The 15,043-nt window shown below is 38.8% G+C and overlaps 1 protein-coding gene across 1 annotated transcript; it reads left to right on the forward strand.

Moving 5' to 3' along the window:
- The first annotated feature begins 10,680 nt into the window (after window positions 1–10,680).
- On the forward strand, window positions 10,681–14,501 carry LOC143615568 (ABC transporter G family member 15-like). The gene is made up of 6 exons (XM_077088669.1): window positions 10,681–11,034; window positions 11,484–11,942; window positions 12,473–12,595; window positions 13,781–13,912; window positions 13,989–14,273; window positions 14,355–14,501. The coding sequence occupies exons 1-6, from the start codon at window positions 10,681–10,683 to the stop codon at window positions 14,499–14,501; spliced, it is 1,500 nt and encodes a 499-aa protein (XP_076944784.1).
- Window positions 14,502–15,043: the final 542 nt, after the last annotated feature.

The following is a 15,043-nucleotide window of genomic DNA, read 5'->3' on the forward strand; positions in this document are numbered from 1 at the left end:
TTCTTTGTTTTTCTTATCTCCTTACCTCATTCACTCATACGCGCGCATACACGGTTTACCTGTAGAGATGTCGACGCTACCATCATCATCATCCGATCAGATGACTCCTGCTCATGGGAAGGAGCCGCAGCTACCTACCTCATCGCCACCACCGTGTAGTCCCGGAACTCGAAGCTCCCGCACCGAAGAGGTATCGCTTATCCGGAGGCATGTACAAAAACGAAGTTAGCTGGGATTGGTACCCTAATATGATTAGGCGTATGGTCTATCGCGAACAAGTTCCCCCGCTACCCCCACCCAACCATCCTGCTTACCCCAACACCCTACCACCCATAACCGAACCTGTGGAGCGAGTTCTCGCAGCTGTCGTTTCTTGTTTGGAGCGTGACGTGGGTTACATGCGCTATACGAGAGCTAACGTTTCCGGACTGTTAAAAGATGGAACCAAGACTAAAGAGGAAATTTCCCGCATGACAGCGGCCATGAAGGAAATGCAAGGGGCTAGTGATCAACAGATGAAGATTATGAGAAAGATGCAAGCCGAGATGATAGACTTGCAAGAACAACTCCAAGTAGCAAGGACTCGAACTGAGATAGCTTTAGAGCATTGCGATGTCTTACAAATGCAAATTGCTCAGAACGCAGCCGAACCTGAGGCAGAGCCTGAGGCAGAACCTGAGGCAGAGCCTGAAGAGGAACTCGAAGAAGATCCCGAAGAGGAGCCTGAGGAGGATCCCGAGGAAGATCCCGAGGAGGAACCTGAAGAAGAACCGGAGGAAGAACCGGCTGAGGAGGAGGCACACTCAGAGGTGTCCTCAGATGATGACATCTAATGATGATAACTCCTAGATGGAGGGGTTCTCTCCATCCAAACTATTATTTTCTATGATTTTAAGGATTGATTTTAAATACTTTGTAGCGAATACAATGGTTTTAATCATGAATTATTATTTGGATTAATATATGGTTGTGATGTGATGTTTGTTCCTTTTATTCCTCTCTTACCTTTCTTTTTATTACATGTATGGTGTGTTGCATATGAAACCGAGAATTCATGTTTAACATCTATGTTGTGATTCTAGGAAATGGCTAGAAGAAACGCTGGACACGGTCGTGGTAATATCAACTTGACTGCAGAACTCCAAACTCTGCTGAACGACCACGGCGGCCGCTCTAGCCGCACATGTTCAGAACCAAGCTGGAGGTCCAATTGCAACGTGTACCTTCAAGAATTACCATGACTGCAAGCCCAGTATGTTTAAGGGCACTGAGGGAGCTATAGGATTCCTGCGTTGGGCTGAGAAGGCCGAATCGGCGTTTGAAATGTGTAATTGCCCCCCTGCCAGTAGGGTCAAATTTGCTGCTGGAACACTTGAAGATTCTGCCCTCACTTGGTGGAATTCAAACGTGCAGATCCTTGGATTGAACTGGCTAACGCTATGAACTGGAGGAGTTCAAGAACATGATGCGAGAAGAGTACTGTCCGAGAGAGGAGATTGCAAAGTTGGAGTCAGAGTTTTGGTCATTGAAGATGGTGGGTTCAGAAATCGAAGCCTACACCACCCGTTCTCACGAGTTAGCTGTGATGTGTCCACGGATGGTAGACCCGCCGAGTAAGAGGATTGAAATGTATATTGATGGGTTAGCAACGCAAATTCAGGGCATGGTGACGTCTTCCAGACCAGCCACGATTCAACAAGCGATTCGGTTAGCTCACAAACTAACGGATCAAGCAGTGACCCAAGGTGCGCTACCACCTAGGGGTTCGACCACTAAAGCCCGTGACAACCCGAGTACTGACAACAACAGCAACAATAACCCGAGCAATGGAAAGAGAAAGTTTGACAACACCAGATCCTCATCCTCGAATCCCCCACAGCAACAACACTACCGTAAGCCCGAACTCACTCGGGGCTTCAACAATCAGGGTCACAATAACAATAACAACGGTGGCGGGCAGGGTTCGAGCGGATATGCTGGGAAATATCCGAAGTGCAACAGGTGCAACTATCATCATGCTGGCCCGTGTGACCGTGTCAAGTGTCTGAGATGCGGAAAGATAGGTCACCAGGCAAAGGAATGTAGAGGAGACCTTGCGGCAAAGGGTGCTCCTAAACCACCTATGACGACTAAAGGATGTTTCGAATGTGGTCAGGAGGGTCATTTCAGGAAAGATTGCCCCAAGCTGAAACAGAACGAGAACAATGGAAGTGGCAGTGGTGGTGGAAGCAATGGTAAAGGAAGAGCTTTCGTTATTGGGTCGGGTCAAGCCCGCAATGATCCGTACGTGGTGACTGGTAAGTTTCCTGTGAACGATTGTTTTGCTTCTGTATTGTTTGACACTGGAGCTGATAGGAGTTTTGTGTCGAAAGCCTTTAGTCAACTCTTAGACTTAACTCCAACCCCGTTAGATGCTAAGTTTCCAGTAGAATTAGCCGACGGAAAGCCTGTAGAAACGACTCATGTACTTGCGGGATGTAAGTTAAAACTGTCAGGTCATGTTTTTGATATCGACCTTATTCCTTTTACGCTTGGTAGTTTCGATGTCGTGGTCGGCATGGACTGGTTATCCGAGAACCGAGCGGAGATTGTATGTCACGACAAGATAGTCCACATTACTACCCCTTCAGGCGAAATCATTTCGATCCGAGGTGAGAGAAGCGGCATGACCACCGGCGTCATTACCCTCATGAAGGCGCAGAAGTATCTTCGAAAGGGTCATCTGGCAATTTTGGCGCATATTGTTGAGAAACCCGCGGAGGAGAAGCGAATTGAAGATATACCGATTGTGCGAGATTTTCAGGAAGTTTTCCCGGAGGATTTGCCTGGACTCCCTCCTATACGACAAGTCGAATTCCAAATCGAGTTGACACCCAGTGCAGCACCCATAGCACGAGCCCCGTATCGGCTCGCACCGGCGGAGCTTCAGGAACTGTCCACTCAGTTGCAAGATTTGTTGGATAAGGGTTTTATCCTACCTAGCTCATCGCCATGGGAGCCCCTGTCTTATTTGTCAGAAAGAAGGACGGGACTTTCCGCATGTGCATCGACTACCGGGAGTTGAACAAGGTGACGGTCAAGAACCGTTATCCTTTACCCCGAATTGATGAGCTGTTTGACCAGCTCCAAGGATCGAGTTATTACTCGAAGATCGATCTGCGGTCTAGTTACCATCAATTAAGAGTGCGCGAAGAAGATATTTCAAAGACGGAATTCAGAACACGGTATGGTCACTACGAGTTTTCGGTTATGCCTTTTGGACTAACCAATGCACCAGCCGTATTTATGGATCTCATGAATCGGGTATGCAAGGCGTACCTCGACAAGTTTGTGATTGTGTTTATTGATGATATTCTCGTCTACTCCAAGGACGAGGCTGACCACGAAGAGCACTTAAGGGTAATTCTGGAATTATTGAAGAAGGAACAACTGTACGCAAAACTCTCGAAATGCGAATTTTGGCTTCGCGAGGTTCACTTTTTAGGACATGTGACTAATGAGAATGGTATCCATGTCGACCCCGGTAAAGTAGAAGCCATCAAAAACTGGGAAGCACCTAAGACTCCGACTGAGGTACGGCAATTCCTAGGGCTGGCCGCTACTACCGGCGTTTCATCGAGGGATTTTCAAAGATTGCTCAACCCCTCACCGCTTTGACTCACAAAGGCACTAAGTACAATTGGGGTGACGCGCAAGAAATCCGCTTTTCAACTGTTGAAAACCAAACTCTGTAGCGCCCCTATTCTAACCCTACCCGAGGGAACGGAGAATTTCGAGGTACATTGTGACGCATCGATACAAGGTCTCGGTTGTGTGCTGATGCAACTCGAGAAGGTTATATCCTATGCCTCGCGACAACTACGGATTCACGAGAAGAACTACACGACCCATGATTTGGAACTCGGAGCTGTGGTGTTTGCTCTTAAGATATGGAGGCATTACTTGTACGGTACCAAGTTTACCATTTACACCGACCACAAGAGTCTCCAACATATCAACGATCAGAAGGAGCTGAACATGCGACAGCGCCGTTGGGTCGAGCTGCTTAAGGATTATGATTGTGCCATCAAGTACCACCCTGGCATGGCCAATGTAGTGGCCGATGCCCTCAGCAGAAAAGAAACCGATAAACCTAGGCGAGTGCGAGCACTGCAACTCACGATTCATGCCAACTTACCCGACCAGATTCGCGATGCCCAACTCGAAGCTTTGAAAGATGATAATCTTCCATCGGAACTCATGCGGGGCATGAACAAACATCTTGAAACAAAATCGGACGGGGTCCGATATTTTGAGAACCGGATTTGCCACGATACGGAGAGTTGAGAACTCTAGTGATGGACGAAGCACACAAGTCCCGATATTCTATCCACCCTGGCTCAGATAAAATGTACCATGACTTAAAGGCACTTTACTGGTGGCCGAACATGAAAGCCGACATTGCCACCTACGTGAACAAATGCTTGACTTGTGCCAGAGTCAAAATAGAATACCAGAAACCATCTGGCCTACTACAACAACCAGAACTTCCAATGTAGAAATGGGAACACATTTCAATGGATTTTATCACGGGATTATCCAAATCACCGACGGGACGCGATACCATTTGGGTGATCGTTGACCGATTGACTAAGTCTGCACACTTCTTAGCGATTAAGGAATCGGACAAAATGGAAAGATTGACTCGCGTCTACATGAAGGAAGTAGTGTCTAGACACGGAGTGCCTGTCTCAATCATTTCCGATCGAGATTCTCGTTTCACTTCGCACTTTTGGAAGTCGCTACAGAGCGCACTAGGCTCCCGTCTTGATATGAGCACAGCATACCATCCTCAGATGGATGGGCAAAGTGAACGAACTATTCAGACCTTAGAGGACATGTTGCGTGCATGTGTGTTGGATTTCGGAAAAAGTTGGGAACCTCACTTACCTTTGGTAGAGTTTTCGTATAATAACAGCTACCACGCAAGTATTAAAGCAGCGCCGTTTGAAGCACTATACGGACGGAAGTGTCGATCACCCCTCTGCTGGGCAGAGGTGGGTGACAGCCAAATCACTGGTCCAGAACTGGTACTCGAAACTTCGAAAAAGATTGTTCAAATCCGAAACCGCATGGCAGCAGCACGAGATCGCCAAAAGAGTTACGCCGACAAGCGCCGAAAACCTCTCGAATTTCAAGTGAATGACCAAGTGTTACTCAAAGTCTCACCTTGGAAAGGTGTGGTTCGCTTTGGTAAGCGAAACAAACTCAACCCACGATATGTTGGTCCTTACCGGATAACGGAACGCGTTGGTCCGGTGGCGTACCGACTGGACTTACTAGCGGAACTCAGCAGTGTACACAATGTTTTTCACGTATCAAATTTGAAGAAATGCCTTTCCGATGAAACCCAAGCAGTTCCTTTGGACGAATTGCAAGTTGATGAACAGTTACGCTTAATTGAAGAACCAGTCGAAGATTTGGATTGGGAAACCAAAACACTCAAGCACAGTAAAATTCCAAATGTTAAGGTTTGTTGGAACTCGAGACGTGGACCGGAGTTCACATGGGAACGCGAGGATCAAATGATGAAAAATATCCTCACCTTTTTGAAGGGCTGACCAAACACCGAAAACCGCGAAACCCGACAAACCGTCAGAAATCACCAGAGGTATGAATTAAATTTCGGGACGAAATTTCTTTCTACTAGGGGATGATATGACAAACTGAAAATTTTTCTTACTTTTTCAGACACTCATCACGACTTGACTCAAATTTTCGGGACGAAAATTCTTTAACATGGGAATGATGTGACAATCGTCAATTTCAGGTTAACTCCGTTAACTCAACTCCGTCAATTCAAACTTAAGATCATTGAATCTATAACGCACACCTCATTACATTTAAACTAGGGTTTAAATGACGCTTGACACTTACTACATATGTAGTCTTTCGGGAATTTGCACCGAAACGCAAACGAGTTGACGCAAACAATTGGTGAATAAACAAAAAACGTCAAAACAATAACTATGTAATAATTATATGTTAGACTTATGTGTTATGTGATAACATGTTATTTAACGTTAACTCAATGTGCAAACTAAGTTAATTAAGCTAGAAAAGTAGCATTTGAAAGTTGAGGGACTTAAGTGTAATATATTATTATTATTATTAATATTAACCTAAACCCTAAACTCTCTTCTCTCTTTCTCTCCCAAACCGACGGCAGCCCCCCCCCCCCTTGTCTTCCTTGCGATCGGCCATCATACACACACATACAATCAAGATTGTTCAAGTTTGATTGAAGATTAAGGTGCTAGGAAGAACGCTAGAGAGAGTTTTCTGTGACGCGCATCACTTGGTGATTTATTTTGGGAATTCTTCGCAAACAGTGAGTTTCACTTAACCCTTTAAACTGTTTTAAACGCTTTTCACTTGGGGGAGATAACATATTCCGAAAACGCATTTCAGATTTTGTTAGTAAATTATATATCACTTGTAAAGGCTAAGTGGCAAACGAAACAACTGAAGTCCTACACATCGAACCGGTTAATATTTGGATAATAGCGAGTCACTGTTGAGTAGTACTACTGGGTTTGACAAACCCCACCCAACGCTAAACTCGACTGGAGGTCGAGTGGGTGTAATTTTGGCTAACACATTACCATGGTCTGGATGACCTGGTGGCAAGGCACTTGATAAACAGTCAGCTTCGGTGTCGAACACTTAGTAATACTTGTTGTATAGGCTAGCTACCTATCGATATATAATTGATTTAACACTATCTGGTAACGCAAAACACTGAACGCAAAACGTTAAACGATTTATTTTATATAAACTTGTGAACTCACCAACCTCGTGTTGACACTTTTAGTATGTTATTCTCAAGTAGCCGAGGCGGGCACGCGGTATAGGATCATGCATTACTTGAAAACGCTTTTGTTTATGCAAACTGATTTTAAACTGTTGTTATGGGGTTTTAAGTCGTCCTGCGTGACGCAACTTTTATCTTTTGGTTTTTACGCTTCCGTACTTATTTTCATTTAAACGTTTTTATGGTTTGATTATAACTAATGATTCCGATCCTGTTAGTTCACACCCTCTGACGGTAAAACTCCGTTAGTGGATTTTGAGGGTGTGACAGTATAAGAAAGTATATGTATAAAAAGTATAAGAATGCATAAAGAAGATTGTTTTTTTACCTTGAATTACCCCTTGCCCATTGGTTACTTCAAATTGATTCTCAACATCTTTCTCACGGTTAAGGCTCTTATTTGTGGTGCTCACATCTTGATTCTGAACATCATTTTCTACCTCATTGTCTTGGCTCACATATTTTTGATATAATTACATAATAAATAAAAACAATTAAAATGTAAAGGTCTAAAACGTATTAAAACGTATTAGAACGTTCTAGTTTTACCTTCATTGTCTTCCTTGTTAGCATACCATGACTCCAAACCAGCTTTGTTTTGATTTATTGAAAGATCAACTGCTTCAACTATAATTTTATTCAGGGGTGTTGGTTATGTATTGTATTATACAATTAAATTAAAAAAAAAAAGTGTTTAACTAATTCATTTAGACTTCCTCCTTCAGAATGAGATCCAAATGGTGTTTCTTTTGAACAACCTTTTTGATAGAATTTAGCTTCCTAAGCACAACACCAATCAAATAACCATATGTTTGTTCCATGTTTTTCTTGACCTCTCTTTACCAACTCATTGATTTCAGAGACAATTTTATCAAATTCTTCTAACTTGTTGTCCATTTCTTTATTCCAATTCTGCAATAAATATTTTTGTTAATATTTTTACAAAAATATGTTTTTGTATGTTTAGAACTGTTACCTCTTCCTCTTTGGTGAAACGTTCTTTTGGCATATATGCAGACAAGTCAGAAAACTTAGGTTGGGTATTGTAGTAGTCTATTATTTCTTGAGTTGCTGTTCCTATAGGCATCTGGAAATAATCTTCATATTTTTTTTCATTTTGTTTTTTTTCTTTGGCAGATTCATTTTCTTCTTTTTCATTATTCTTGCCATCACTAGTGTTCAACATACCATTATCCTCTTCAGTCTCATTTTTCCCACCTCTTTGAACACTGCTTGCCGCACGTTCACTTACTTGGTCATTTTTTATTTATTTTTCATTGCAAGCTCCAGTGATAATCAGAACCTTACCTTTTTCAGTTGGTTCAATATTTGATGGACTATCGTTCACTGTTTTTGGTTTTTTCAATGATAAAATTAATATAGCATCAGTAGTAATATTTTTAACATTATAAAGTTATACTTACTTACCATGATCAATTTCAACTATTTCATTCTCGTTTGCAGCAGCAGTGTTCATCATAGCATTATCCACTTCAGTCACATTTTTTGCACTAATTGAACATGGCTTGTTCTATGTTCACTCACTTTTTCATTGCAGATGCAGTAATCATCAGGATCTTACCCTTTTCAGTTGGTTCAATATTTGAAGGACCATGATTCACTGTTTAGGTATTTTTAAAGATTAAATTATTATAGCATTAGTAGTCATATTTTTAAAATTAGAAAGCTATAGTTACTTACTTGAGTCTTCGTTGTCCTCCTCAGTATCAGTTAATGGACCATTATTATACACGTAGCTATCCATGCTCACAAGAGTTGATGTGGTAATGTAACTAATTGTTGGTGTTCTGATTGGCTTCTCAAATGCTCCATGACGTTTCTGATACTCGTGTGTGTAAATCACTGCAAGCAATGTTGTCGGACCATTGAATTGTTCTTGTTTTCCATTTTTTATACCTTTCCATTCATTTTTTGATCTCTTCAAATTATGAATCATGTAGCTACACCAATTCATATTTGAGATTTTTGAAAAGTCATCAATCGATCCGACGAACATTAAATTGATTGTTGTTGATTTTTTTATCAACCCAATGAATGTGTTGAACACAAGGAAATTCAGTTTAAACTCATCTCTTTTTACATTATGTTTTTTCATTCTATCCAAGACGTTTTGAGTACTTATCCTTGAATGGTCAAATTGATTTATAAACATGTCTGCACAAATGCTTGAGCCCAATCTTGGTCTGTTTTTTTCTACCACTGTTTCTTCACCAATTGGTATCCCAAAAGCCTCATGAACAAATTGTGGTGTTGTCTTAACAATATGGTTTCCCATATTTAATTCATTCAGATCAGGATCATAATTCATAACCAACCAATATGCTAATCGACCAGGTATTGAGGTAATCTTCATTGTTAACAGTGACCCAAATCCTATTTCTTCAATCCATTTTTTTTCTTTTTCATTCATCACTTTAATTGCTTCATAAATATTACCTGGTGCACAGCTCATCCAAAGCTTTGTATCTACCTATTCTTGAAAAGGTTTTCAACAACGTGATGTTTGAAGGTTTGGCCTTTTGGCTTTTTCCTTTGGTTTTCAAAGTCTGAATCAGAATTGTGAAACTCGGCTTCTGATTTTCCTTTTTTTTTCTTTTTATCATGTTACTTGTGTTCCACCTTTTTGTTTTTGAATTTAAATGATTTGATTGGTGTTTCAAAGTCGGAGTCTGAATTTCTTTCTTCGGCTTGTTTTGTTCTAACTTTCTTATTTGCACGTTCATGCTCATTTTCCTCACTTGGTTCTTCATTTCTTTTTTTCTTTTCAACATCTTCATTACAAAAAAATATGATCAGTGTTTCTAATCAAAAAAAATCTTAGTAACATCTTATGCTAATTTTTTTGTTGTTACAAATCAAAACAACAAACAAATTCACACCTAATTAGTAACAGCTTAATACGTTCTCATGATTTCAACCTCTATTATTCCAAGCTTTAAACACCTATGCATTTTTATACGTTCTAACACGTTCTGCTGATAATTCACATTAACCACCCTCTTTTTTACTAAACAAAATTGAACATTAAACACGTTCTGTTTCAAAATCAAAAAAATTTAGTAATAGCTTATGCTAATTTGTTTGTTGTTACAAATCAAAACAACAAACAAATTCACACCTAATTCAATATACGTTCTAGGATAACAAATTAGAAATGTATTACCTGATTTTTGTAGGTTTTGATGTCTGTCGTTGATCGCTTTCGACCTTCGTTCTTTATCCTTAACAACAAGCTTCGTTGAATTAGGATTTCTGGCCGAGCTCGCATTCAACTCCATGGTTTTTCGAGGTACTCCGTTTACTTCAAAAACGTATTTACGAACAAATTGGGGGTGTTTGATAACTAATTTGGGGGAAACTGGAGAACTGATTCGCAGAGTGGAGGTTAAATTGAAATATTATCTGGACGGAACTGCCCTTTTGATAACCGGTATGTTGTCAATTTCCTTTTAATTACAACTTTGCCACCGCGTTCTATTGTACTCTCCAGATGCTCTCGTACGTATTGTATGATAGTATATTAGAGTACATTAACCACACCCTATATATATATATATATATATATATATATATATATATATATATATATATATATATTACATTTAGTATTCAATCTCATATGTTATTTTCAGAGTTGTAACCATTTGAAATATATGGACTATGAAATCCTTCAAGTTGCATCGGTCCCAAGAGACTAAATGCAAACTCAAATGCTCATGAATATTTGTTGAGCAGTATTTATTACTATTCAATTCTCCCACATTTGTTCTCTCCAAAACTAAATGCAAACCACATTTGAAACATCTATGGAGATAGAAGCTTTCGGGAGTAGCAGCAGACTACCTAACCACGGTAATCAAATGGCGGATAATGATGACGCTGGCAGCACAAGTATGAGAGCACGAGCAACTTATTTAGTGTGGAAAGATTTAATGGTGGTGCTACCCAACTTCGGTCATGGTCACGCTAAAAGATTGCTTCATCAGATCAGCGGGTTTGCTGAACCCGGTCGAATCATGGCCATTATGGGTCCTTCTGGGTCCCGCAAGTCCACCCTTCTTGATTCCTTAGCTGGGAGATTATCAAAGAACGTTGTAATGACCGGTGATATTCTTCTAAATGGCAAGAAGAAACGGCTAAGCAATGGCAATGGCGTTGTCGTAAGTGATTGACATGTGTACAACTTGATTACTATATGTCAATCTGTATTACAATTATTTCCTACAAAATCCATATTTAATTATATATTACTGAAATATCTTTCTAAGAATTTTAGCAACATATGAACCCCGTCTGAATTCCTAAACATCTTTTCGGGATGATTTTTGTCACTAGACTATGGATCATCTGGCACTCGTAAGTTTCTCACCATGCTAGTTTATCGCAAATTATTAGAATGGATATTTTCCATACAAACTTATACAACAGTGACTGTTGTTTCATTGAAAATTTGTATGTTCTTATGAAATATATAATGACAACTTATCAATTAATTATAATAAGAATAATTAAATAAAAAGTTATAATCAATTTATATATACACACATATATCCTAGATATGATATAATTATATATATAATAAAATTAAGCCATATTTTAAATGTGTCAGGCTTACGTGACACAAGAAGATGTCCTAATGGGAACACTTACCGTTAGAGAAACAATTACTTACTCTGCTTATTTGAGGCTTCCAACCACATTTACCAACAAAGAAGTGAACGATATTATTGAAGGAACAATAATGGAGATGGGTTTAGAGGATTGCAGTGATAGCTTGATCGGAAACTGGCATTTGAGGGGCATTAGTGGAGGAGAAAAGAAACGATTAAGCATCGCGCTCGAAATCCTTGTACGACCACGTATCTTGTGGGATGAACCAACAACCGGACTCGATAGTGCATCAGCCTTTTTTGTGGTTCAAGCTTTAAAAGCCTTGGCTCGTGACGGTCGAACCGTGATTTCTTCCATTCATCAACCGAGCAGCGAAGTTTTTGCACTGTTTGATGATCTTTTGCTTTTGTCAGGCGGTGAAAAGGTCTATTTTGGAGACGCGAGAGATGCTATCACGGTACATGTGTTAGTGATTTTAGTGTAATTGGGGATTAACTTGTTGATCAAGTTAACTGTAATGCATCATTAAACTCAGAGGAGCGTACTTTCAAAGTTTAATAAATAAAGTTTAACAAAATTAATTAATTAATTTTCGTTACAAAGTTTAATAAAATCAGAGGAGCGTAGTTTCAGTTATTAGTTTAACTGTTATGATAACTGCAAAATCATCATCCCTGTTTCCAAACCCTAATAATAACGTAGTTTAATCATATGATATTTCTCTGGTTCAAAACTCTCTCAATCTCCATACTGATTCTTGCATTCAATCTGAGTTTTATCCGGTTTAAACATTTGGGAAGCAACAAATAGTTTTGATCTAAAAGTGTTTCACGACTTTTAGATTTTCCTAAGATATACCATTACAGAAATCCCAAACAAAAGATTTTAGAAATCCCTAACAACAGCATGTGTTACAATAATAATTGTTGACATTTATTTATATTATATAATTTTAGTTATCTATATGATAGAATTATTTTTATACAGTACTTTGCAGAATCGGGGTTTCCATGTCCAATCAAGAGGAATCCATCAGACCACTTCCTACGTTGTATCAATACGGATTTTGATGCCGTAACAGCCACCTTAAAAGAGTCCACAAGACATTATGTACGTATGTTTTTAATCCTTTAATGCATATGATACATATCTCTAAAGAATTTCTAGAGATATGTCTTATTATATTGATTTGCATGCTCTTAAAATTTAAAGTATTTTAGAGCTTCTTCAGCGGGTTGGTTTAGATATTTTAAGAGGTGAGAGATGGTGAAGTGAAGGAGATATGATGATTTTAGGTATGAACGTTGATAAAACAATGAAAACCATCTACCGTTGTCCCTGGTCTTATATAGATAGCGGCTATAAGGCTATGTGTAGTAGATAGGCTATAAATTCGGGCGAATTCCAACATGTGCCGCCCAGTCACCAAAGGGTGAGAATTTTTTTTTTGGATGTAATGGTATAGGGCTACAAACTGGGCTCACGGTGTCTTTTTCTATTAAATAATTAAACAAAAATGTATTAAAATTAAAAAGAAATACAAAAAAAAACATAACTAAAAAAATACATAACTAAAAAAATACATAACTAAAAAAAATAATATTCATAATATTCGTGCATTTTTTTAATTCGCCATCGTTCTAATAATGCGGCCTCTTCGTGTAACCCGGCCGCCTTGAGGAATTCGTAGTCTTTACTTATTTCCCGCAATTTTAATATAGCGGCAATCTTTTCGTGTTGTCTGTTGGTTCTCTCATGGTAGCGATGAGTTCCACGGCAATCTTTTCGTTTTGTTTGATGATTTCTCTCATGGTAGCGGTGAGTTCGGGTTGTTTCTAGGAGTCATTTTGCTAGATTTTTTGAAGAATTTGATTATGAGTTGTCTATAAAATTAATATGAAATGGAGAAGAATGTGTATGTTTATATCTATATATATTGTTTTAATTAATTTTTTTTTATTTTTGATCGTTGCCAACGGTATTATTAATAAAATAATAATATTCTTTTACTTCTTCTGGCGACAAGACCCACCCGCCCCTGCCCCATTTCACCCCAATATCACCCCGGGGGAGGGGGGGTTCTTCCAAAATCTCCCCAGTCGCCCCTCACATGTCGCACACTATGTTAAGCCTAATAGATTTGAAGTTTGCCTTACATTCATCCATTTGTCATCATGTATTTCTAAAGTAACCTGTTTTCTTAAATAATAATAATAATAATAATAATAATAATAATAATAATTAACTTATGAAAAAAAATGTCTGAATCACGATATAAATTGTTGTTCAATTTAGGATGAACAGAAAGGATCAGATGCCTGTAAAAGGTTTTCAGTCTCCAAGATCAAAACGACATTAACGGAGAAGTATAAATGGTCAAAATACGCAAAGAAAGTTGAATTGCGGATGAAAAGGATTACGGAATTTGTATGTTTTTCAAATTCTAAATGTCAGTTAGTTTCCCGTTTTTGCAAATCTAACATGACTTTTATTGCTGATCAAGAATTTACCTGAAACAAGTGTGATCAAAATGAACCAAGCGAGGTGGTCGAAGCAACTCACAACACTGACACGAAGGTCATTTGTAAACATGTGTCGCGACATTGGATATTACTGGCTAAGGCTGATTGTTTATTCAGTTGTTTCCTTATGTGTTGGTACAATCTTTTACGATGTCGGAACTAGGTACACAGCGATTCAAGCACGAGGTGCTTGTGGTGGTTTTATTACAGGGTTTATGGTTTTCGTGTCCATTGGAAGCTTCCCTTCTTTCATTGAGGATATGAAGGTGTGTTCCTGTTGACACCATTAGTTTGATTTCACTTTCGTGGCTAAGTTACATGCTTTAAACATGATTATATTTTTCTAGTCATTAAAGAAGGAAACAAACTATGCAAATTGTCCTTGTGGTTTGACCATGCTGCAAGTTTGGTCCCCATATTATAAAATTTGCAAACTTGGTCCATACATTTATAAGAAGGTTGCACAATTAATTCTTACAGTGAATCTCAATTAGTTTATAGAGTTGAGGGTGCATTTCTAATTTATTTATTTGTTTAAAACATATCATTTAAATCGAGAGGAGAGTGTGGATAAAAGGAGAGACAGAGAAAAGGGGGGGATAGATAGGGAGAGAGTATTTTATTGAGGTTTCAAATTTGAAAAGACAGACTGCCCTCCATAACATTAATGTTTCATTAGTTACTAATCTGGTTAAAATTGGGATTAAACATGCAACCGTCTAACAAATGATTGGACTAAGTTTGCAATATATATAATCTAGAGACCAAACTTGTAATGTGGTCAAACCTAAACGATCATTGTGCAAATTTCTCTTAAGATAATTTATATAGTGATAGCCTCACCTAATTTTCATGTATTAAAGTCACAATTTATAGAAATATAATTAAACTTATATTTTTGTATTAAAAGAAAAATATTAAGAGGGTGTTTGTGATTCCTTATTTTACCTTCTTATAATTTTTCATTAAGTTAATAAGTTACAAAAGTGTAACTTATGAAACTTTTCCTCTCACAATATAAGCAATCCCAAACACC

The sequence above is a fragment of the Bidens hawaiensis genome, unplaced genomic scaffold, assembly GCF_021521415.1.
Source record: "Bidens hawaiensis isolate Kalapana, Puna unplaced genomic scaffold, B.hawaiensis_p1.1 tig00043544_1, whole genome shotgun sequence".
Taxonomy (NCBI): Eukaryota; Viridiplantae; Streptophyta; class Magnoliopsida; order Asterales; family Asteraceae; genus Bidens; species Bidens hawaiensis.

Excerpts from the sequence above, each read along its gene's own strand:
- LOC143615568 (XM_077088669.1), top strand. The coding sequence starts at position 10,681 with ATGGAGATAGAAGCTTTCGGGAGTAGCAGCAGACTACCTAACCACGGT. Across the intron at positions 11,035-11,483 it reads GCAATGGCAATGGCGTTGTC|GCTTACGTGACACAAGAAGA; the intron begins GTAAGTGATTGA and ends TAAATGTGTCAG. Across the intron at positions 11,943-12,472 it reads ACGCGAGAGATGCTATCACG|TACTTTGCAGAATCGGGGTT; the intron begins GTACATGTGTTA and ends ATTTTTATACAG.